At 40.7% G+C, this 24,488-nt stretch overlaps 1 protein-coding gene across 1 annotated transcript in view; it reads right to left on the bottom strand.

The window, feature by feature from the left end:
* LOC127351354 (SH3 and multiple ankyrin repeat domains protein 2-like) overlaps positions 1–24,488 on the bottom strand; it is a 224,346-nt gene that overhangs the window by 185,072 nt on the left and 14,786 nt on the right. The window contains exon 2 of the mRNA XM_051378830.1: positions 20,987–21,057. Coding sequence (XP_051234790.1) covers positions 20,987–20,998 — 12 coding nt within the window. The 5' untranslated portion in view covers positions 20,999–21,057. The remainder of the gene's footprint in view (positions 1–20,986; positions 21,058–24,488) is intronic.

The raw sequence follows: 24,488 nt of genomic DNA, 5'->3' as shown, positions 1-24,488 counted from the left end.
TTATTCAAATGCATGATTTGAACTGTGCATGAGTGATTCCAACTGTTTCATTTTAACTGAAACTAGAGCCAATTGTTGAAAATATACAACAATAAAAACGCAAAAAACACAAACATACAAAGAAAGGACAGTATATTAATGGTAATGGTACCACGATGAATCAGTCCACCATGTTGAACCACCATGTTTTTCTACAGTAGCCCAGAATGGAGAACCTAAACACTGGCTTTGGCCTTTAGTGTTTTTCTTGAGTTTTACAGCCACCATAGTTCCTCCCACACAACAGAGGTGAAGCGAGGGGCGTTGTAATCAGCAACTACACCACTAGATGCCACTAAATCCTACACACTGAACCTTTAAGCATATTTTGATGATTATCGATAATATTGTGACATTTTGGCCAGGGTAATCATGACATGAAACTTTCACATCATCCCATATCCCATATAAACACAAACATAACAGGCTATGTTGTAGGCATGTCACGGTACCAAGAATTTACTGGTCGATACCAATACCAGTGATTCTCGATACCACGGTAAAAAACAAAACAAAAAAGTACCAACAAGTTTCAGGACTTTGGCATCGACTTAGTACCAAAGTATCGGCTCTCGTCACATCCCTACTGTGATGAAAAATATCAATACGTTTGAGAATCATCATAAATGACTGGAAAATAAATTAATAGCAACAATGTGTTTTTTGGGGTTGTTTTCTTAACATGTTCAGACAAGCAATACAATTTTGATTTGAAGTTCATTCTGTTACATAAGTTTCTCTTCCTAAAATCGGCCAACTTGACGGGGACATATCTGACTTAATGGAGCACTCAGAAGTCAGAGCACCAACCCACAAAACAATATTTCCACCGAGCTGAAGTCTGGGACTTAAATCTCTTTCCAACAACATGTAAAAATAAAAAAGGAAAAACAACAAGACCTGAACAAGAAGTCGGTAAGTGGAGGTCAGTGTAAAAGCCACGAGAGGTCCCGCCACCCCGTGTTCATCCGGCTTGAACAGAGTGATTTTCCAGTCAGGTATTATCATTGGGAGGTAGAATAAGTAAGGTATCACTGGAGCAAGCACGCAACAAGTAGCTTCTACCACAGCACATCAGCTGGAGCAGAGACGGAGGGTTCAATTAACCTCCCAGGAGCGACAACCCGAACAGACAGCCTGAATTATCTAGTCGCTCTGCGGTCAGTCAGTGCAACTGTTGGCCTGGAGCACAACGGCGCTGCTTCCACTACAGAAAGGACATAAATCATCTGCGAACACAAGTGAAGTAAGAAGGACAAGGATGTTGTTGTTTTTTTATCCACACTGCTGGAGAAAAACCCCTGGCACACATCTATTCTGTTCACATCCATGGCAGAAAAAGACTAAACCGACAGCGGACAGAGCCATTCATCTCAGCCTGACACATATTGACACAAGAGGTGCTCGAATCCATCTTGTGGTGGCAGTTCTGTGTTCTGTTGTCCTCTCAACTTCAAAAAGCTAAATGTGTACAGAGGGTATGTATTATTGACATCACTTTTGACATGAAAATACCCCCTCTGCACTAAGAGGTGGCTGCAAAGGCAGAAGTACTACTGGGAGGAAAATATATATAACTGGAAACAGAAAGATCCGTCAGTCAGTGAGTGTGGATGTTGAAATTGATTTTCCATGTATACACACATTTATGTATCTTTACACCAAGGGGGGAGTAATAAATGACTAAATAAAGCCTGACGTAATGGACCATAAACTGATTCTGTTTTATTTGTCAGTCCAGGAGTTTTAAAAGATTGTCTTGTTGTCTATGAGCAGCTTTGTAAAAGAACAGTAATTTTATAATATGTTTTATTCAGAGAAATGTGTCCTTGGTTAGTGGGTGAGCCTTCAGAATCCTGTAAAAACATCTGAATTCTTCTGCGTAATCAAATGAACAGGTTTTCATCACTATTATTTTTTAACATCAGCACATGATGCCAACTGTTGTGTTTCTCAGGTCTCAGTCAATATTACGGAGAAGTGGCACCATATAGTCATTCTGCTACAGAGCCTTGAAAGAAGTGCAGTCAGTGTTATTTAGCAGTGATTCCTAACCAGGGCTTCTTGTACCCCAGGGAGGTGCTTCAGCTGTGGCTAAAGGGTACGTGGAAAGATCAGGAGGTATAATCTGAGCTTTGCCGGGGGTCTCTAAAATAACTAACATTAGAGGCAGGGATAAATATATAATAGCCTAACGGGTGTGTGTTTTCCATGAGAGAGACTTCACTGCTTATTATATGGCCCAACAGACACACACCAACCTGAAAAACTCCCTGAGATGTCTGTGATATTACAACACCTATTACAAGACCCTGAAATATTCCGCCCACCAAAGACGTTCCTCTTTGAAGAAAGTTAAAAGTTATGGCAGGCCCTGAACCCCCCCCCCCCCCCGCCCCGAAACTCCACCGGGCGGCTGAATAACGTTGTGTCTGCGATACAGTTTGGCTCTGTGATCGGCAACATCTTCAATCCTGCCCGACGTTGTTTACGTACAAAACGCTTCAAATCTCCTGTGAGTGACCGACTTCTTCTGACGAGCAGATTAGCAGTTAGTTTTACTCTGTTTGTATCAACATTTGGTACCGAGCTTCAGTAGTATTGAAGCAATTCAGTCGGATCGAAGTTCGGCGAGACGTCACCGCAGCCTGCTTGAGGCAGGTCGTGTGCACCAAGGCCCTACTTCGCAGAAGGTCCAGCTTAAGTGTAGCTTGGCACAACTAGCCATGTTTAAAATGGTAAAAACGTGCTAATAGAAAAGTCCTCTATGTCTCTTCGATCTCTATGATCTATATAATCTACTAAACATAACCAAGTAGCTTTTCTGTCTGAATCTAACCGAACTGTGACCGTTTCATGATGCGGACCGGACCGGACGTTGCATATTTATTGTTGCTTGATCGTGGAGCCTTGCACATCCAGAAATAACGCAAGAGGGATACCTATGGCGGCATATTTTGAAGGAATGATTATGATGACGCATTCACTAATTTACTGTTTTTGATATAAAGTACCCGGACTAAATAAAATGCTACCTAACCAACCAGAGCACAGTGACCATATTAAATCCATCAGCTCAGTTAACAGATACATTTAATAATTATTCATTCGGTATAATAAAGTAAAACCTGAGTAGATCTGTGTTGATCTCTTCTGTAAAGCTGCTGCTGATCCATTTAGCCAGAGGACAATTCGAGAAACAGAGCATAAGAATTTCATACAATAAAACGAAGACTACATGTATATTACATTCACAATGTAATATACATGTTCACTATCTAATTCTCCTGAGACAGAGAATTAGATAGTGAACATGTATATGACATTGTGAATTAAAAGCATATGCTTGCTCAACTGAATATCAAAATGTAGGCTCCAAAACACTTTCATCATAAAAGACTTCTGTACTGTATATTCCTATTCTCTGTTCCTATTATAGAACATAAAGTAGAGAAAACATGTGCTGCTAGTGTCCTTAATTAACTAACATTATTCAAATTTGGAAACCTCATTATGTGAGGACTTGTGGTTGCTTTACGACTGTCACTGCCAGGATTTTTAATCCCAACCACATCTTAAATGGGATTAGGAGTTTGAGGATATTTTGATTCTTCCACATGTCTGTTGATGGACTTTTTAAACCATCTGGGAGAGATTTCTCTTCTAATGTAATTTCTGGGAGTTGGGAAAGGTTCAACAATTCAGCGGGTCTGCAGAACGCTCAAAAGATTAGACTGGAATGAGTTCAGAAGCGGCGGCAGAGTCACCGGGACTGTGGGAAATATTTAAGGATTTCCCGAGGTCACCGTGTGACAAAATAAGTCTTAATATGTACACAATTACATTCTTTGCATTAATATGTTGTTATATAACATCTGATTTCATGTGGGCTCTCTGGTGCTTTGCAGATGGAGCATTTAAGACCCTTCAATGGAATATATTTCAGTAACTGATTTTCTTTACCCACTTATTCGCATGCACGGTCACAGGGGCTGGCGCTTATCCCATCAGACACTGAATGAAGAAGGACACTGTGGATAGGCTGCCAGTCCATCACAGAACTAACACAGATAGACACTCGCTCCACGGGGCAGTTTAAGGTCTCTGCTGCACTACAGCATCTTGTTTTACTAGAGTCTGAAGATCTTGTGGCTTAGTAGGTAGGTAAGAAGAAATTAATATTTTGAAATATAACCCTGACGATCAACATCTTTGAGCACTGATTGGCCACTTAACAATAACTTTATAACTGTAGTTTTATTAGCTGATTTACTGAGCCTCTAGTGGCAACTTTACAACACAGTCCTGGTATGTAAATCATGCAATCAAAGTGATCCAAGCTTTTGTTTTCTAACAGCTCAAGTACTGTCCAGTGATGTGGTCATCAGCAGCTAAGAAAGACCTACACAAACCTCCATATTGCTCAAAACACAAAGCCGCAAAATAAGCACTCCAGCAGTGCTCATACTCAGCAACAGCACTGAAAATGTCCTTGTTGGTAAAAGAATTAGGGTTATGTTGTGTTCACGGTGAGGGTTGTGCTGAATTCCAATTCAGTCACTGGACCAAGTAGTGCACATCAGTAGCCAACATAATTATCTGACATGGAAGGCCAGTTCAGGATATCACAACTTTCTAGAACCCAAAGTTACATCTTCAAATGTTTTGTTTTGTCTGACCAACAGTCCAAAACCCCAAAGATATTCAGTGTGTAAAGAATAACAGCAAATCCTCCAGGAACCAGGGAAGATGTGGTGTTTTTCTTTGATAAATGATTCATCGATTATCTAATTTTATATAATTATTTTTCTGATTCAGCTGATTAGCACTCCACTGGTTTCAGATGGAGTGCAGAATAAGAGGAGGGTTGATGGTTTAGTCCAAACAGACATGAGCAACATATGGGAGTCTCCTGTCTCCCTTTGTGATACATGAGCTGTGACAAACAAGGTCTGCAGACAGCGCCTTTGGACACATTGCACTCTTACAAATGGGCATGCAGCCACGAGCATGTCCATATGTGTGCTGCTGAGTTTTCAGGAACACATGCTCACACAGACACACACCTTGTGTAGTGAGTGACAGCCTCAGCAGAGACATGTTATCTGAATGGCGGCTCCTCTTCTGTGCTGTCAAACGAGGGGCGAGCAGAGCAGTGTTCGCTGCAGTTCTTCTGCCTCATTACCCCCTGAGCCGCTCTGACATGATCACTGCTCACAGTTTGTGCCTGGACCCTGAAGCCTCTCTCCATCTTAAACAGGTTCAACTCAGATTAATGAGTAGGCTGCTCACAGATTGGGTTCTACTTAGAGAGTAAAGTGGTATCTGATGAGGTGGCGTCCCAGTTGTGAATCACGCCCTTGATTTCAGCACCGAAGTGCCAGCATCGAAGTCACCTCCTGACACAACATTATTGTAAAAATGAACCCGACTATTAGCCTGTAATATATTCATATTATATCACACAACCCAATGGCCCGCTTTGAGGATATCAGATTACATTCAAATGTAGTCCTGACAGTTTGAATAAATGCACCAATTGAGCTTGTCTTTTGCCAAATGTCAAGGCCTGGTAATATCTCAGCTTGATACAAAAACTGGCTGTAAATGATTCACGTGACTCCTCAGGGGGATTTGGCGGAGAGGGAGGAAGGGGTCTCTGGGCCGGACATGCGCCGTCTGCCACTCTACTCCCCACCAGTCCCCGAAATATGTCCCTGTGTTCAGTGTTGTAACCGAATGCATTGTAGCAAAATACAGAGACGCTAATTATTCCATTTCCAATCTGGAAATATTTTAATTATGAGCATCGGGTTGGCTCACTTTTAAGATCTATTCTATAATACATGAAGTTTATCAGTGAGCAAGAGAGAACGATAAGCATCTGATGTGCTTTCCTAAAGCTCATAAATACTAAATAATTTCGAGGAGAGGCACAGTAAATAGTAAAATTGAAGACTTTCTTCCGGTTTACGGCTGCAGAACTAATGACATCAGTTTAATTTCCTTTTTGCTGCTTCATGCAGGGAAACAAATATTAATTTTAGTAGTCATGTTTTGGTTGAATGACGATGTATAAGGAGTAAAGGTGTCAACAACTTTTTGCACATTCATAATACTTGACAGACAGCAGATTATTAACTATTATGTCATCAATGTGAAGTTGATACTGTATTTGTTCATGAGCCTGACAGACCAGCCCAGTATCCTCCATACCTTCAATCTTAACGTCTAGTTCCAGTGCAGGATGTAAAGTTAGGGTTGGGTTCACATTTAAAATCGATACTAGTGCAAGTATCAGGAATTCTGTACTGATACCCAACATTACCTTTTTCTGTCTCTGTAATAACAAAATGTAATTTCAGTTGTAAAAAATAACCGTCCATATTGTAATATCCAATTGTGTGAGTCAGTGCATGACTTGACACTCCTAGCTAGGAACAACCAAGAGTGAAAAATGCCCAGTTATCCCCAACAACAACTTATCCAACTAACTAATTAATTACCTGAAGATGTCATTAAAGTTGTTGATGCCTGACTTATAAGTTGTGTCGCTTCAACTTTGGCGCTAGCCGCTGCTAACGGCAGCCGCTGTGTGGGAATTTGCTTTCAGGCTAATAAACACGGTAATGTTCAGTTTTTATATTTTGTGTTTAACCAGTTCCTCAGGTTAGACTGCAGCCGCTGTCTGTCCTTCTATAATCTACCTTACTACCTCACCCAAAATGAGCTCTTAGGTTAGGGAAATTTGGCACCGATTGATTTCATGTGAATCGGTACTCTGAGGTGCCGACGTAATTCGGTCGGTAACCTTAAGAGTACCAATTCACTCCCGAGCCCTATTTAATTTGCCCTGAGTGTGGAGGATATGGAAGACGTACTTTAACGTTCATAATGACTTTCCCCTGTTTTAGTTGCCAAACCTTAACCATAATAGCATGCAGGATCATGTATTTTTCTAGTCCAACCTAGAAGTTATCATCGCAAGTTCTGTGACGAACAAAGGTTTATGGTACTTTTTGTTCAGAAAGATAATCTTTTTACAAATGAACACAACTTCTGGAAAACAAAGCTAATGGTAGTGCTGAGAGTAAATCAAACCCGTATACAAAAACTAAACTTAAACAATGAGCTCTGAGCTCTATGCAGGTTCAACACTACGAATGACCCCTTCCACATTACATTTGACCTATTGTTGATGATCCTACCTGACGCAGCAGCCTGTTTTAACAGGAAATCACACTAAAATGACGAGAACAAGACATATTCAAAATGCTGTGACAAAAAGTTAAATCACATTTTGTCACACTGTTTAGCCAAAACTAGACTTTACCATTTCTTTTGATGCTCTTTGTGTGTTTATAATCGTATTATTAACCTTGCAGACGTGACTTCACCCTAATGGGCCTCCACCTCACTGATTTCTCCTCAATGCTTCTCTGACTCATCACCCTGAATGCCGTCATCCCTCCGCCCTCCCTCCCTTCTTTACACATTCCTCATGTCTCTGTAGATGAGACGGTGTAAAGAGGCCAACACACAGCGGAGTTCCTCCAAATTGAGAAGAGTCTAAATGGAGCGTAATAGGCCATCTTTCTTGTCTTCTTTCCTCTTTTTTATCTGCACTGTCACTCTCTCTTCCCTCTCTCTCCGTTAGTGATCCTCGTTGCTCAGTGAGTGACTGAACACTTATTTCCCCAAGAAGCCGATGCATGACAATTAATTAACTAAAGGCTTGGTGGGTTCTCATTACTCCTTCTTCCCTCAGATTGTGTGTGTGTGTGTGTGTGTGTGTGTGTGTGTGTGTGTGTGTGTCTGTCTTTTAGTCGGTGTTCATAAGTTGCAGTACGTGAGGTCAAGAACACAGCAGATGCTGCCTTGTGTCCAGGGACAAGGTGTGTTGGTCGCACAAGAGACTGTGACTCCAGTGTATGGATGGAAAATGACAGATGGAATTTCTTATACAAATACACAAACGCACATTAGGCCCAGGGAGATGCGAGGAGAGGACAATAGGGAGTTAGAGCATCGGCGGCGGCACTGACAAGTCGTTTAGGGCAAACCACTATAAAGAGGTAATAAGGGAGAGAGAAAGAAGGAGAAAATTGTCATTTTGTTGGAGATGATTTGTCTTTTCTATGTTGATCTATCTGGATATTATTGGTTCACTGCTGCACACTGCAGAGCAGAGGACTATGATGGCAGCAATGGAGTAAAATTCAGTTTGTTTCAGAGCTGTTGAATATTATACCAAACAACAAATCCAGGAAAAGCAGGGAATCCATTTGGATACACTGAATCCAAGAAAGTACTGTACGTCCCTGTAGTTGATGCCTTTATGTGCTATACACCAGTGGTTCCTAACCTGGGGGTCGGGACCCCCACTAGGGGTCTCCAAAGCCTCAGAGGGGGTCTTGAGTTCTTCTTGATTTTAGGGTGTGTAAGAAAATAAATTCAAAAATATACACTGTAGGCCTATAACTCAACATTTGGTTCACTTCTGTCAAGATGTATGAAGTATGTCAAAGATGAAGAGAATTGTATAAAAAGTTGAATTTAATATGAAATATCCATAAAATATGTCACATAATCAGGGGTCTGTATACTGAATGATAGAAAACGGGTCCTTTATAGAAAAAGGTTGGGAACCACAGCTGTATGGTATATTGATGCTCTACTGCCAGAAAAGTAATCAAATTTTGGTTTAAGGGAATAAATACAAAATTCACTGCTACTAGATTCTGCACTAAAGCACCATCATCTCAGTCCAAAACAATGGGCGCTACAGCCCACCAGACTCCATAGACAAAAACAGTAATTTTACCACACAGATGATTGTAAAACACACTTCATAACAAATAAAACTCAAATAAACCCTTAGTTCATTGAGTTAGAAGAGAAAATAGCTGTGAAACAGGCTGCCGTGTAACATTAGCTAATCCCTGGGGGCAAATGCGCCCATCGAAGTCTGTCCACTAAAAGTTTTTACCACATACAGACTCAGATTGTTATTGTCAGTGTCTGACAGCATTATGGAAAGGATCCCTACAGTGATAGACTCTAGTTTAACCAGAAACAGCCATAATATGGCCACTGCTCACCAACAGACTTGCTTATAACAATCTGCAGCTTCACAGCTAGATGACACTAAAACCCTTACACACTGGTCCTTCGAGGTTATTGAACAATTACCATCATGGCACCAAAATTAACTAAAAACAAAAACAACATCAAACTCAATTCGGTAGCTCCATGTCCCCGGGACCAAAGTATCAGGGGATTGTTGCAGCACGGACCTTTTCTTTTGTAACACAGGGAGTCACTTACTGGTGCAATTGCTGCATATGCTAACTGTACTAGCTGCTATTAACTAGCATCCACAAGGGCACCCTGGTGGTCATAATGTTATGGCTGATGGGTGTATACTGTGCCTGCTATAACAACCCTGACTCACAGCTTTGGATTAACAGCCTGTAGTGTGTTACTGCTCCAGTGTTTTCCAAAAGTTAACCACCACTCAGCCCCTCAGTAACACACCTCGACCAACTGGAACCGTTTAGCTTTGGTTGAGAAAACAACGAAACAACAGGGCAGTTCACAGCTGAGTGCAAAGTGTCTGAAAGACATAAAAGTGCAGGTGATTATTCACCTGAAAGCCATGACAGAACCCTGCAGGCCAGCTCTAAACCCTCTGCACCAAACTACAGCAAAAAACCATCTGAAGAGAGAGTACAAGAGTATTTTTACACATCATATCTGACCCCACAGGCTCACCGTAGGAAGGAAAACTAATAACATCAAGTTTTTCCATAGACAGTTTATCAGAGCAGATTCTTGCATTCAGTGTTTGCTCTTCAGGTGAACTTGTTTTGCAGTAGAAAGGTGTTAAATTTTATTGTCTGTTGATAATTAACTGCTAAAATCCAACAGGAGAGTTTGCCAGACAACAGACAAGGTAAATCCACTCGCAGTGCCAACCGATGCTGTTACCAAGCCAAGTATGCCAAAGCAGAAAACTGTGTGCCAACCAGCACATAACCTACAGCTCTCTCTCTCTCTCTCTCTCTCTCTCTCTCTCTCTCTCTCTCTCTGTGCCTGCAGGACTGGATGTACTCATCGGAAACGAAAAAGACATTTGCGTCTAATTTCATTTTAAAATCTTCGGATTGAATTGAATAACATGAATGTAGGTGCACTGTGGCATTCTTCTGACCTTTATTTGCCCACTGACAGAAAGCTGAAACCACAGGTCCTTATTCACCCTACATCAGCAGCATCGTACAGTTGAAGCTGAACTTGAGTTTTTATTGGTTTAAATTTTATTGGGATTCCACTCCAGGGACTCAATATATGGAAAACCTATCAACAGTCAGACCGTACTCCCAACAGAGACCCAAGAGTTCCCACCATGAGCAAGCACTTGGCGGCAGCGTTAAGGAAAATCTTCCTTTTAAGAGGCAGAAAGCTCGGGCAGACGCCGGCTCTAGGTGGGCGGCCGTCTGCCTCGACCAGTTGGGATTAGAGAGAGAGGGGGAGGGAGAGAAGTAGAGGGGGAGTGGGTGAGGAGAGAAAGATGCACAGCAATAACAATAGCAACAGTAACAACTACACTAGTGGAATAAATGAATAATAATAACATGTGATTCATTTGAATTAATTAAACTAATTTGTTCAAACTGGGTTTTTAGTTTCAAATTAAAACTTGGGGAAAGATTTTCTTTTTCTTTCAATATTTCTACACTGAAATATACTTTAAACCGGCTCTATTTTGGGTAAAATCAAGATAATCTTGGGAGGATGTTTACTGATCTGCTTCCTGGCATCCTGCCCTTAGGAGACTTAATGAGATTCTTGAGCCACTGACCCTCCAGTCAGGAAGCTCTTCTCTAACCTTTATGTGAATGCCTCTCAGTGCAAAGCAGTCATAACACATCCACAATAATTGTTATTGGCACCTCGAGAGTCAGACAATAGCTTACTCTGGCCTCCTTCCCCCTCCTCCTCTAACGATGCCGAGCCACACAGCGAACAAATGAAAAAGAGGCTTCAATAATGGTCAAAGTGATAAAACCTTTGTCCTTTTGTGAGCCTGAGGCCTCCTCGGAGCCCCCATCTCACAGCAGATAAGCCCACGGATCTCGCACATCTGCGTATCTCACTCCCCAATGGCAGTGTTCACAAAACACACACTTGGTCTCCATTACACAAATGTCACACCTCATCCCTCTGCAACCGCAAAGATTTCTGGGATATCCAAGCCGAGGTCTATACTGCTGTTTATCTTATCAATTTCAGAGCAGGAATTGGATGCAGCAGGGGGAAAATGTGCTTTTTGTGTGTGTTGCATTAGCAGTGCATGGTGGCTGTGTCTTCTGTTGTTAGCTCCCATTCCCAGCTCCTGTGTATGTTTTGGTGTGAAATAGCTTTTTTCTTCTGCTCCAAACTGCTGCGAGCATCTTGATCAGAGAGGAGGCAAAAACCATTCTGCCAATTTAAATGAAAGCAATCATCAAGCCTTATCTCAATGGCTGTTCTGTATTGCCGCCTACAAATCTATTAACCCAGACGTCCCAATTAGATTCCAGGATGGGGCAGAAAACAAGAGACGGAGAACGTGAATGTACTGCTGATGAAAGCACAGATCGCAACTGCAGAGGAATCACTGATAACATTTGTAATTAGTTTCACTATTGGGGGGGGAATCAACCAATGAATGAATATTGTGAGTTAGATTCAAATTCATTTTCTAATTTCTGCCTCAAAGACCAGCACAGATTCTGAACTTTTAGCAGGCGAGGCACTGCAGGTGTGTACGCACAATAGCATTTCTCTTTGCCGTATCTGATTGAAACACTTGAGACAGAACATGTTGTCATCTACATAATTTGCCACATTCATCCGAAAGTGTCCTCTCCAATCTGTCCGTCACACTGTAAACAATCCTTTCACAATCAGCATCAGTCATATTGTTTAACATCGGAACACGTTTCAATCTACAATATTTTCAAGCTTTAGATCAAAGATTAGATTTATGACTGGTGTGTGGCTTTCACTGAGGTTTTTGCTTCAAAGGCCACATTTAGATGCTTCTCACAACACAGGATGCCATTAAGGAATTCTCTCTCTTTGGCTGAGAAGTTGTACAAGTGTTCTTACTCTTAAAATAATCTTGTTCCTCTGCTGGGATATTATGCAAACCATTGTTGGAACTTGTTAAATTGAGCTCAATATTAGCTTTACTATCTTCTCAAGACAGACAGATTTTCTTAAAACCAGATTACTTTTATAATGCAAAACAAGCTTGACACAATTATTTTTCTTTTTAGACAAAAGACATGTCTTATTTCCCAGAAACAAGGCTTTTTTTAGAGATTTGTTTTTTGCAGTGTAGTGTAAAAAATTAAGTCTAAATTGGTTAAATGCAGTTTCTTTAACAGGAAACAGTCATATCTCAATGCAAAACCTTTATTTATAAAGCATTTTAAAGAAATGTATATGGAATAAAGTAGTAATTTTTATATTACAGACTGTAAATTACACAGAAAACCACAGCATTCATATTTTCATGTGAATGTATTTCAAGATTATATTTTTGATAATTATAAATCTGAGATTAATGTACAAATTCTTAAATTCATCTTAATAAAGTGACCAAAATACTTGAATTTTGAACTTGTATTAAGCACAACTTGCTTGAATTAAGACGATTTAGCTTGTTTCTAGAAGGGCTGTTTTTGCAGTGTATAATTTAGGCAAAATCTGTGCTTATCTGACAGATAAATATAACCAAAATGGAATAAATACAGTAAATTCTCAAATAGTGGTCTTTATCGACCTCAACTGCAGAGACAAACAGACCTTTATTTCGACAGAAATACTGATCTCAATCACTGATTAATTGCAGTCAGCTCTACTTTGCAATTTTTTTCTGTGGAAGCTCAATAAAGCTCGACTTTCCTGGTTGATTTCAATGGGAAACATCTGGGTTTCATCTACAGTAGCTGAACTGAACAGGATAGGAAAGAATAGGAAAGAATAGGAAACAGTTACAGTGAGTTAAAAATTAATTCAATACTGAATTACAAGTTTTTGTGTTAAAAGGGGAAACTGAGAGCAGCGGAGTGGTGACATGACTGTTGGTGCTGTACACCACTGGTTCCCGACCCCCAGTGTATCATGTGTGGACCACGACATAAAAAATTCCTGTAGATTATATCCAAATCTCCACACAAGACTTACTTCCTGTTGCCAGTAGTGGGCACTATGACTATGACTAAATATTGTCACGTAGACGTGTTCAGGACGGGACTGTTACCAACTATGTGAAAGTTTGATGGAGATTGGACCATGTACAGTTATGACAACTTCCTCTTTCATGGGAACATATGGAAATTCTACGCCACACCACAGACGCGCCCTTCAATGTACAGACACAAAGAGCACAACTTTTAATTGTGATGGTCTTTAGAATACTCCCTACATTCCCTAGGACGAGGTCATTAAAATACAACAAAAAAAAAATCACCGAAAATTACCACGAAATTCAAAATTGCCAACTTCCTGTTGTGTTTGGGGTACGGATCCAAAAGGCTTTTTTGCTTGTGTGATCGGGTGTGGCAACGCCATTTTGTACAGGACCAATAGAATACTTATATTTTCACTACCACTCAATTTTGTGCAAAGTTAAATGATTCATTTGGTATTAAAATAATTATAATAATAGCCCAAGCAGTTTCAATAGGGCCTTTGCAGTGTTACTGCTTTGGCCCTGATAAAGCTGGAGTGCTTAACGTTGTGAAACAGTCACAGTTTCATAATGTGTGGACATAAATTTTATTAGGATTAGGAAAAGGTTGCAAGTGATGTCTCATCACATCCTGTCATCAATTTTGGTTTCACACTGGATGCCAACCGCAGTCTCCTGGGTTAAATTCCCGTGTTCGTCCAGCACCACCTCCATCTGCCTAACCCCAACCCAGACCTCCATTCACACTGAAACAACAAGAGGCGACAAAACTTCGTTACTACCGGATGGTGTCTAAGCAGGAAAACGTTATTGTTTTTCAAAAGCTCCCTGGTGTATTCATCCACCCTGGAGTGTTTTTCTTTGTTCATCTTGAAATGCTACAGATAGTAAAAGTAATGCAATAGTAATAGTTACACGTGTGAGCTGTCAATAAAAACACAACAGAAGAAGGGATTTAATCCTCTCAGATCAGTGGAGAAGCTCGAGGTGGACTGACTGAGATGTGGTGTATGCGTTTCGGGAATTAATTTAGTCCGTTCTCCTCCCTCTCCTCCCGCTCCTCCCGCTCCTCCCTCGCCTCTCCTCCACTCCACGCTCCCCCTGCTCGCATGAATAAGAGCAGCAGTGGAGTAATGAGTCCTCCTGACTGAGAGATCAAACTGGAGCAGCCATCGTCCCCTGATCAATAACTGTCACCGCGGACACCAGGGACCAAACAACCATCTCCCAGAGGCAGAAAACTGCAGACAACAAGAAAGTGTGTGTACTTGTGTGTGCATGTATTTGTATGTGTTTGTACTACACAAATGAGTCGCAGCCAGGAGTGAAAATGGATGAGAGATGAGAGGAAAAGATGAGTGTGTGTGTGTGTGTGTGTGTGTGTGTGTGTGTGTGTGCTATGTACAGTGTATAAGCGCACTCCATCCTCTCCCCGGGGTTGCCAGAAACTGTAGCTTATTAGGGCTAATTGGCTTCTTTAAGGACCTTCAGCTCATTATCGGGCCACAATCAGCACCCTCAGCTCTCGCAGGGTCTGATTTGCCACAATGTGAGTGTGGGATCCATGCCCCATGTCTCAGGGTTATGCTTCCGCTCTGACATTCTTGGTACTTTACAACTCAATTCAAATGATCTCATGACACACTTTAATGCCTTTTGTTTTAGTGTGTGAATTTATGTGCAGTTTTTCTCTGCAGTTGTGGTGCATTTAGCAGACGGAAACGTCCAAACTCATCGAGTTTCTGGTTATTTTATAGGCCTGCAACAATTCTAGTCAGTGTGACAAAAAATAACATTTACACCATGTTAGCCAAGTTATAATACTTAGGATTTTTGCATAGTACAGTTTATTGCTAATGGCGGAGTCCGCCTTTCGTGGACCTTTCCCTCACACACACGAGATTTACAGAAAATGATGAATGTACATACTCCCACCTCACTATTTTCCTCTTAATGTCTTCCTTCAGTGCTTCTTTAATATACTTATTTCTATTCTATTGCACAATTTGATTCTATTCTAATTTAAAATATTTGAGTACGTGTTTATACATTTTCTCTGTGTGCAGCATGGAGGGGGCTACTTTGTGCGGTCCTGTATTGTATAATGACAATAAAGCTCACTTGAAGCAGCTTCGGGAAATGCAATACATTTGTTGCTGAGGTTTGCACTGAAGGTCCACAAAACAAGTCGTTTTGGTGATTTCTGCAAGTGGATTATTCTTTCTTTTTGAAAGAGAGAAAAAGAACAACCAACAAAACAAGCAGACCTCCAACACAACACGAAGGTAAACAACTCCTTTCTATGCTCTGCTGCTGGAAACTACTCGCTCCATGCACTCAGCATGAGATCACAAAATACTAAAAGGAAAATACTGACTTTCTTCTTCATCAAAAGTACAGTTGTTGCCAAATCAACCAGGACTGAAACCTTAAGATTATGTAATATTAACAGGAAATACCAACAACTGCTCATCTTAGAAAATATTTCATTGAATGTACCAAATAAAACCAATATCCTGCTTCAACAAGAGAAACAGAACTTTGAACTAGTGTTGTTGATACCAGTATTGGGAATGCCTCCTATGTAGACTAAAATTCTGGATCAGGTATCAGGTATTCAATATCCAATATTTAATATAATAAAATATATTAGCCCAGAAACAGGACACTGCAAGGAAGTAGCATCCTGTTTCATCCTTCTTTTTTTCCAGGGTAGTGAAGTCACTATACTCCCTACACTTTGATTAATTAGTATACGTATATATATTTAAAGTTTAGGCATCCGAATCGGTACCAGGAAGGAAAAAATGACATACAAACATCTCTACTTTTAAATCATTTAGAGGCAAAGCAGCTCTAGAGGCCTAACAACCACTGACCCACAGGCTGGATGTTTCCTCACTCAGTATGTGAACCATCCTGTTCATTTATGCTATAACCATGCCCACAGTGCGCACGCACACACACACACACACACACACACACACACACACACACACACACACACACATATAATGGCATATAGAATATGAATTATTAATATGCCCTATATGTGGTAAAAGTGGGTCAGTGTACACTGGTGTGTACGCTGCTCCCACCAACAGCCCTGTGAGAGCTACAGTACACATTAGAAGACAGCAATAAGCTGTATGTGGGAAGAAACTATTTTGACTCTTACATGCAGCTTTGAGTCACAAGTACAGTAAGAGTGAGTTTTTTCTTATTCTGGAGAAACCTTTCATAGATGTCCTTGAACAAAAATGTACTCTTACAGTTTATAGTGTAATTTAGATATTCATCATACATGTGACTCATTTGGTCCGAGTCTCAAGCATGTCCCAAAGTCAATTTTTTTCTTGGGAAAGCAAGTTATTTCAAGTCAAGTCATTTTCTTCCGTCCCAAGATGATGTAGTCTTACCTGCAGTATCCAGTCTTTATGTTTGTCTTATTTTACAGAGGATGAATCTTCCCAGTATTTTGTTTGTGGTAAACCAAAGTTCCAGTGTATGAAAGGTAGCACACTGACTCAATTTCACCAGTTTATTTAAGATAAACATGCAAACATTCGGCCTGATGCTCTGATGATGAACATGCATCAGTCATCCAGCGTATTCAACACTGAAAAGAAAACTCACGGTATTAATGAACTAAAAAAGAATGAATTTTACTCTAAACTGTTCAAAAGGTATGACAATGAATTGAATTTGTATTATAATTATTTGTGTCATTATCAGGTAGCGTTGCGAGGAGCTTGACTGAGTCATCCAATCATGATGCCATTCCTAGAGTGCGCTCGCGTGTTAAGTTAAGTTAAGTTATTTATTTTCTGCTAAGTCAAGTTGTGAGTCATCAAAGCAGCGACTCGAGTCGAGTCTGAGTCCTCGTCTCTGATATTCAAACCCTCCAGTAAGTCTCGACTGAAATTAATTCATCATTAATGATGTTTGGAAAGTGGAGGAATTGTAAACGAGAATACAGCAGGTAGACTTCTTTCAGCTTTTATTGATCAGTTCGAATGACCTCTAGTGAAGAGTTGGCTGTTGTGTGTGGGTGAAATGAGCTTACAGTAACAGAACGTCTGGCATTCTGGTTGTTCATGATACTTCTATTGAAGACAGGCTGCTTGATCTTAGTGGGCTTGAATGGAGGACAGCTTTAAGAAAAAACTCTTTTTTCAGGCCTCAAAGGTTTTTTGCTTCAGTGTGACAAGGACATTCTTATTTCTTTACACACAACACATACTTCTACTGGCACTGGAGTTAAAAGATCAGTTCAAAGTGGTAAAGCTTTAGGACTTCTGTGTTCTTTGGGAGTTTGGGATCCTTTCAAGCAGGAACAAGATAAAAACTCCCTTCAGTGTCTGACAGAACTAGCCTAGCACATTAGCACGACTTCAGTGTTTCACCCTAAAAAGCTAGCTAGCAGCTACAAGTCATTGTTTATCCTCAGATAAAATCATAAGACCATCTGACAGTGTGCGGCTTCCAGCTCAAACATTTTACCTACAGGTTAAACTATTCTAATTGTCCTTTGTATCTGCTAGCTAGCTAACTAGCTGTCCACAGTCTGCACCAACTCAGCTGTGAACAGTAGAAGAAGAAACCGTAGTCACAGAAACGTTTCATAAACCGGGACTTTGTTTCTGTGGCAGCAAACACACACACAGCCTGTGAGTATTCTACCGCAACCTAACGTTACTAACCCTCATCCTCACACACCAGGAAACCAACCGGCACAAGTTACCCACAAGCCCCCCTTCTCAAGGAGGAAGGCTGAGCTGGTAGCACACCGGTGCAGTTAGGCTGTGGGTGGAGGACAGATCACATCCTTTACTCAAGTAAAACTACTGATATCCAACTTTGAAAATACTCCACTACTCGTACACTGACGGTACAACAGAAGCCTTTCCTCCGCTGCTGAGACAAAATCCTGAAGGAAACTCTGACAGCAGTTTAGACCTGTCTATATTATAGCTTTAATAAAGCATTATTGATCTGATTACTCGATTGATTGATGGAAGAACTGATAGAATACTCGATAACTTAACCAATCCATAGCTGCAGCCCAACAAGGAACAGAACTGAGTGTGAGCTGTAAAAGGGCCTCAGTTTGGAGGGAATGATGTTGGCCTTACTGAGAGTGTCGACTTTCTTCAAGGTTAGCGTCCCAGAGTCCAGCTGGTTTTCTATTTAACCGATTAGGACCTGCACTGACTGCAGTTTGAGAACCAGCGGTACCTTGGGCCCAGACGACGGTGACTCAGTACCGGTACCTTCACTTTCTCTCTGCAGCTCCCTTTGATTTATTCTCCGCTCTGCCTAGAACTCCTGCCCTTGTTCTCACTTTTCTTTGCCAAATTTGCTCACTTGGCTCTCTCAAAAACTTGGACCCCCACCTCAGCCACCCACTACCCCCCACACATACACCCAGCCCTTCAGTGTTATTTCCAAGTCCCACTTTTCATCTCTAAGCGGTCATATTGTCATCTGCCTAACAGACTTTGCATGCTCATGTCCCTCGTATTAGCAGCCATCTGGGTCCAGACTAAATGGGTCCAATTTAAGAAGAAAAACAACTCATCATATTCACAATGAAACTGCTACAATAGGAAAGCTCTGTTATCGCACATCCCATGGCAACGTTTAGAGATAACAGCAAAAGAAAAAAACTTACTATAAAACAAAATGCAGACGAATTGAGGATGTAATTGGCAGCAGCTCAGAGGAATATGTTAAAGCTCTGCCTTTCCGCTGCTGCTGGGAACAGTGGGGAGACGAGACAAGTGGAGACGAGTGTCCAATCACTGCCAGGCAGAGCGATGGGGGGACAATCAATGGAACGGCATGAGATAAATGACACACATTTAAGGACTGCGAGATGAGCAGAGAGAATAAACACTACACTGCACACTCAAACCTGCAGACAAACACACACACAGTGACAATACCAAGGTTGGTGAGTGGTGGGATAATGTGATATAAAGACCATGAAAACATGCTGCTGGAACCAAAAGGCTCAGTGAATTCTCATTTATTACAAGTTCAGAAAGTCAGTCATTTTTTCCGCTGCTGCACAAAACAACAAAAAAGGACGAAAATATCAACATTTCTGCTGTTCCCCGGTCTAGTAATACCTACTGGCTCAATTCCTTAATCACAGAGAGAGTTATATTTTATTTCTTTTCAAAGTGTCTGAGCAGAGCGGTAGAGCGGAGTGCAGGCGAGCGATTGTTTTAAAAGTTATTAGATTCCATTTCTGCCGATAGATCAATAGAAATGTCACACACCGGACCTTTAAGGGATTAATGGTGTTTGACAGCTTCATCATATCTAGAATCTTCTCAGTCTGTCTCTCCTCACTCTCTCTCTCGTCTGTTTCGATTTTGGAAGCATTTGAACGAAGACTCTGTAGATACAGATGTTTATGAAAAATGTAGATTGACGGACTTCTGAACTGACCATGGGTCACAATTCAGTCTGCGTGCTGAAAACATTTCAGTTCTGTAGGACGTACAGGTGAGGTGGTAATAATTCACAGCCAATTTAAGTAATTATTACCAAATTTAATGCTTCAACTGAGTAATGACCTCACAAACTTCCACGTCGCAAATTCTGAGACATAAACCTTCCGCATTGTGGCGCCCCCTAGAGGCAGAATATCCCAAGACTACTCACCGACGCTTGGACAAAGCATCCGAACATGTGACTTAAGTAGTGTCTAACATTGAGGAGGATCTATTATCAGAAATGGAATATAATACAGTATGGTAGGTATGTTTTCAAGGTTATAGGCCAAAACTTGTGGGTGAGATTTCCAACATATTGGGAACGGCATCTGTTCAGGTCTCTGAGACCCAGATTAGCACACAAGAATAATCCTAACAGATGCAGGGTTGCAGTAGCTTTGGTGCTTTGACCCCTGAATATAGCTGCAAGCAGAAATGACGGGTTCCAAGCAGACTGCGAGCATTTGGATGCTTGTTTCTCATTTACCTGACAAGGAGCACTTGGAAACACACAACATGAATGTATTGCCACACTGTTAGTAAGTAGGACTTGTCCACCGGGGGATTGTAACCCTGGACTCACTGACTGGGAGAAATGGTTTTCCAGACACCTTCTTGCATGTTGACACACACATATATACACACACTAGGCCTGTATCTCAGCCTTTAGTTCACTTTTTTGAAGAAAAGTAAGTTGTCTAATAGAACAATGGGCAAGCGACAGGGACAAGAAAACACTGAATTTGGGGCGGTGATGTAGACCCAGATAGTTCGATGGCACACAAATAATCCTAACAGATACAACAGAGCTGCTTTGACCCCTAATGAGCATAACTGCTTTATAGAAATATTGAATTTACAGGATTCAATGTGATGAACTACCTCCACAGGAAATACCAGAAACAGAAATCCTTCCAGAGAATTTACCACCAAACATCGCCCACCCCTAATCCGAATGATCCCGGACCCTTACTGGGTCAGAGTAAATCCATCACAGGTGAGATGTTTCTTTAATGCCTGCAGAGGTCCTCTCCATAAAAACACAGTCCACTTTGCAGCTCCGTTATCCTAAACCAGCCCAGTTTGAGATGATACATGAAAGAAAGGGACAAGCACACTCTCACATCTCTTCCTGCCAGTTAATCATCCCCCTTAATTTCAACTCTATTTTCAGCCTTTGACTGAGCCTACGTACCATTTCAGCCATAACATCCAGAGGAGAAAAGCTCTCTCAAGGAGGAGGTTCCACTGTTGCACCCAGGCTCCCTGAGTGGGGAGGAGAGAAGAGAGGGGGAGGGAGGAAAGAAAGATGTCTACAGTAAATTAAATCACTGCAGCCTTCTATACACTGCTATCAGATTTAATATTTGATATTTACAGCGAGAAGAACAGAGCTTTACCACCATAACACAAAAAACTCCCATGTGTGTTTGATGCAGTTTAAACTCCGTATTTAAACATGTCAAAATACAGACACACACACACACACATATATATATATTTATATAAATATATATATATGGAACATGGTTTGTCTTATCTAAGACTTCTGTTTGTTACATGCAAATCCCATTTATGATTATGCAACATGTTAAACACAAAGCATCAGCATTAATCACATCAACCCATCCACCTACAACAGTTCTCCTCCCCACTTCTCTCCCTGTAGAGAGAAAAGGGTGGGAGGGAGGGAGGGAGGGAGGGAGGGAGAGGGGGTTATCTTTTGTACATTTTGATTCACGCCACTGGTTATTTATTTTATCTACACTGTAAAACCTGAAGACACTCATTCACATGAACTTAACCCAACTCAAAAATGAATTGTTCAGTTTAGTAATCATCATAAAGCCCAAATATGCATTCAAATAATTCTCAATGATTCCCCCAAAGTGTAAAGATTTGATGTTAGTGACATAAGAAACTACAGGAAATTAAGTGGCTACCATGTTGATGATCAATTAATTATCAATTGTTTTCAGCTGCTTTGACAGGTAATATAATAATCTGCTTTAATAGAAGAAAACTGAATCCATGTAAACTTGATGGTAACATTTGTATAAAGAAGATGCATTTAAGTGTTTGTGTAACATCAATTCACTGAATAGAATTGGTACAATTAACTTAATTTACTCAGGTTACCTTAACAGTAAAAACTTGAGTTACTTCTACTCAAATCGAACAACTCAGACTGTTTGAGTTAATAAACTCAAACAGTCTGAGTTGAACTAACTCAGCAGGTTTTACAGTGTACTGTGTGATGCCTCCTGCTGTGTGAGGAAAACCCCAATATTGTCTCTAATTCTAGGTCTAAAGCATGTTAACCTGAGGTTGTAATCCCTCCAAATGATAAATGAACAGGTTGTTTAATCAAATTATTTTGCTGTTAGGATTCAAAACAACATTTATAAGACGTGATAACCTGGAGCACAATAACTTACACACACTGTAACACAAGGCGGTTTTGACCTAGAATTAGAGCTAATGAATAATATATGGCCTTCCTGTACAATAACTACATTCAACATTTATGTTATATACAACCTGATTACACAGTCATCTTGCTGCCTGCGCACAGTCAAATCTCTGAGGACGGGCGGGGAAGAGGACGTGCGGGGGGGAGGACGGGGGGGCTAAAACAAACAAGTAAACAGCTGAGGATCAAAGATGGAATAAAAATCAGCAGTTCTGCTCTTTAATCCGTCGACTATCGTTCTTGTAAATCTTAAACAGCGGACGAGCAAACGCAGAGGATCCACCAGTGTGTGTGTAACATTATATATTATATATGATGGAGTTTAGAGGGGGAGTGGAAAAGCAGAAGCTGAATGATGACTGAAGGAGTGAGGAGCAGAGGTGAAATGAATAATACAGAACACAGATTGACAGTGTTTCAGCAGTTTATCAATAGACAGACGGATAAATACCATGCTATACTGTGGTCAGGGGCGTTTCCAGAGGGGCCCTGAAAGCTGATTGGCCACCCCATTATCATTACCTCTTCCACTCCTCGCTGTCTTTTAGAGGCTGTAACAGGCTCCATCTTAAAGTTAGAGTGATGATAAAATGGTATCATATGAATCTAGATGACCTAATCATGTGATGCTAGCATGAAAATAGGTGCTACGGTTACCCATAGTCTCCCCTTTACACTTTATGCTTATTTCATGCAGTTTGGGGCAAAAATCATGGAGTTATTTGTACGTTGTATAAATGTGTCATATCTAGTGGTATTTCCAAGTGCATTTGAATATTTCTGCAGACTGGGGTCCATACACAGTGTTGGAAATGCATAAATTAGGAATGACCTGAAAGCGGAGACACAAACTTCATGCCCCCTCTGCATAGGTCAGTGCCCCTGACGGTGGTAGGAAATTATCATAGCATGTCCATTTACATATCATATTCTCCTAAGTCTACTGTATTAGTGTTATTAAAAATATATTTCAATGTAACAACACTGAATGAACACTTTTTGGAAGGAGGTTCTTGATCAGCCAGATAACAAAACTGAAACTTGTTTCCCAAAGCTTTGCATTCTGGGTATTTATTGCTAAGAAGAGTGACTGCACATTAGTAGATGTTTGTCTCTTACAAGCTAAGAGAGCAATAGCTACAGGATGGGAACATCAGTATATTAAGGCTCTATCGTCATGTGTCGCTATGGACTAATTAATCTATACTAATAAAGGAAAGCTGCATATTTTTGAAAATATCTGGAGGAGCTTCAAGGAGTGTGATCAATAAAGCCAAACCCTGAGAATTTTAATGACTTTTATTTGACTGAAAAACATGAATTTTATTTACTTGCCATCTCATTTGATGACACGCTGATAAAAGGTGAACATTTGCACATTTAGAACACAGTTTTGAGGCTGTCCTTACATTTTGTTTTGGTAGCTTACTGTTTACTGTTGACTTTAAATACACCTATATATTAGAATTATACATTTTCCAGTAGTAGGGAATATGACTGCTTCCAATGGGGAAAAATGACATAGTGGTGGTGGCTTTTTAGAAAATAAAGTCACTAAGATAGTCTGAAAAGTCACTGAGCTACTGAACAGTGAACGAGGGTAAAAAGAAATCATTTGAAAATAAACAGGAAATAACAAGAGACATATTTAAATATTTTCTACTGTACAGTGCTGGAGACAGATTGGTACTTTTCCAGTATTAGGGGGTTACATTGGTGTAGACTGTAAATGAGTGTCAGTCGGGGGAGCCCGGGAACCTGTATACCTCAATGCCTCACAGAGCCTCTGTAATACATACATCCCAGCCTCGAACATAAAACTGTTTACTACATATATAATGCAGGTGAACACCACTTTCTGACCTCTTTGCAGCGACTTTGCTAATGTAAATCTACTTGTCATAGAACCATCACCCTCTCATGGCACAAACGCCTGTTCCCAACAGCCTGCTAGCACTTTTCTGACGACGTGGACACGTCCTAATAAAGCTTCCAACATCCACAGGATAAGGCAAAACATCAATCTCTGGATTTTATGAATCCATATCGGATCATTGAAATGAAGATCAACTTACTAATTAGTCACCAGATAACTTCCTGCTCTGTTGTCTCTCGGCAGGTTTCGATAGTCACGCACACAAAACTGCTCAAACAGGTTTTAATGTTAATTGTGGTTCAAATTACGTTCAGATGTCACGTAAACAGCCTTTTGTTTGTTGGGTTG

This window comes from Dicentrarchus labrax, unplaced genomic scaffold (genome assembly GCF_905237075.1).
Source record: "Dicentrarchus labrax unplaced genomic scaffold, dlabrax2021, whole genome shotgun sequence".
NCBI lineage: Eukaryota > Metazoa > Chordata > Actinopteri > Moronidae > Dicentrarchus > Dicentrarchus labrax.
The sequence above is the reverse complement of the archived record's forward strand: the minus strand, read 5'-3'. Positions and strand labels throughout refer to the sequence as shown.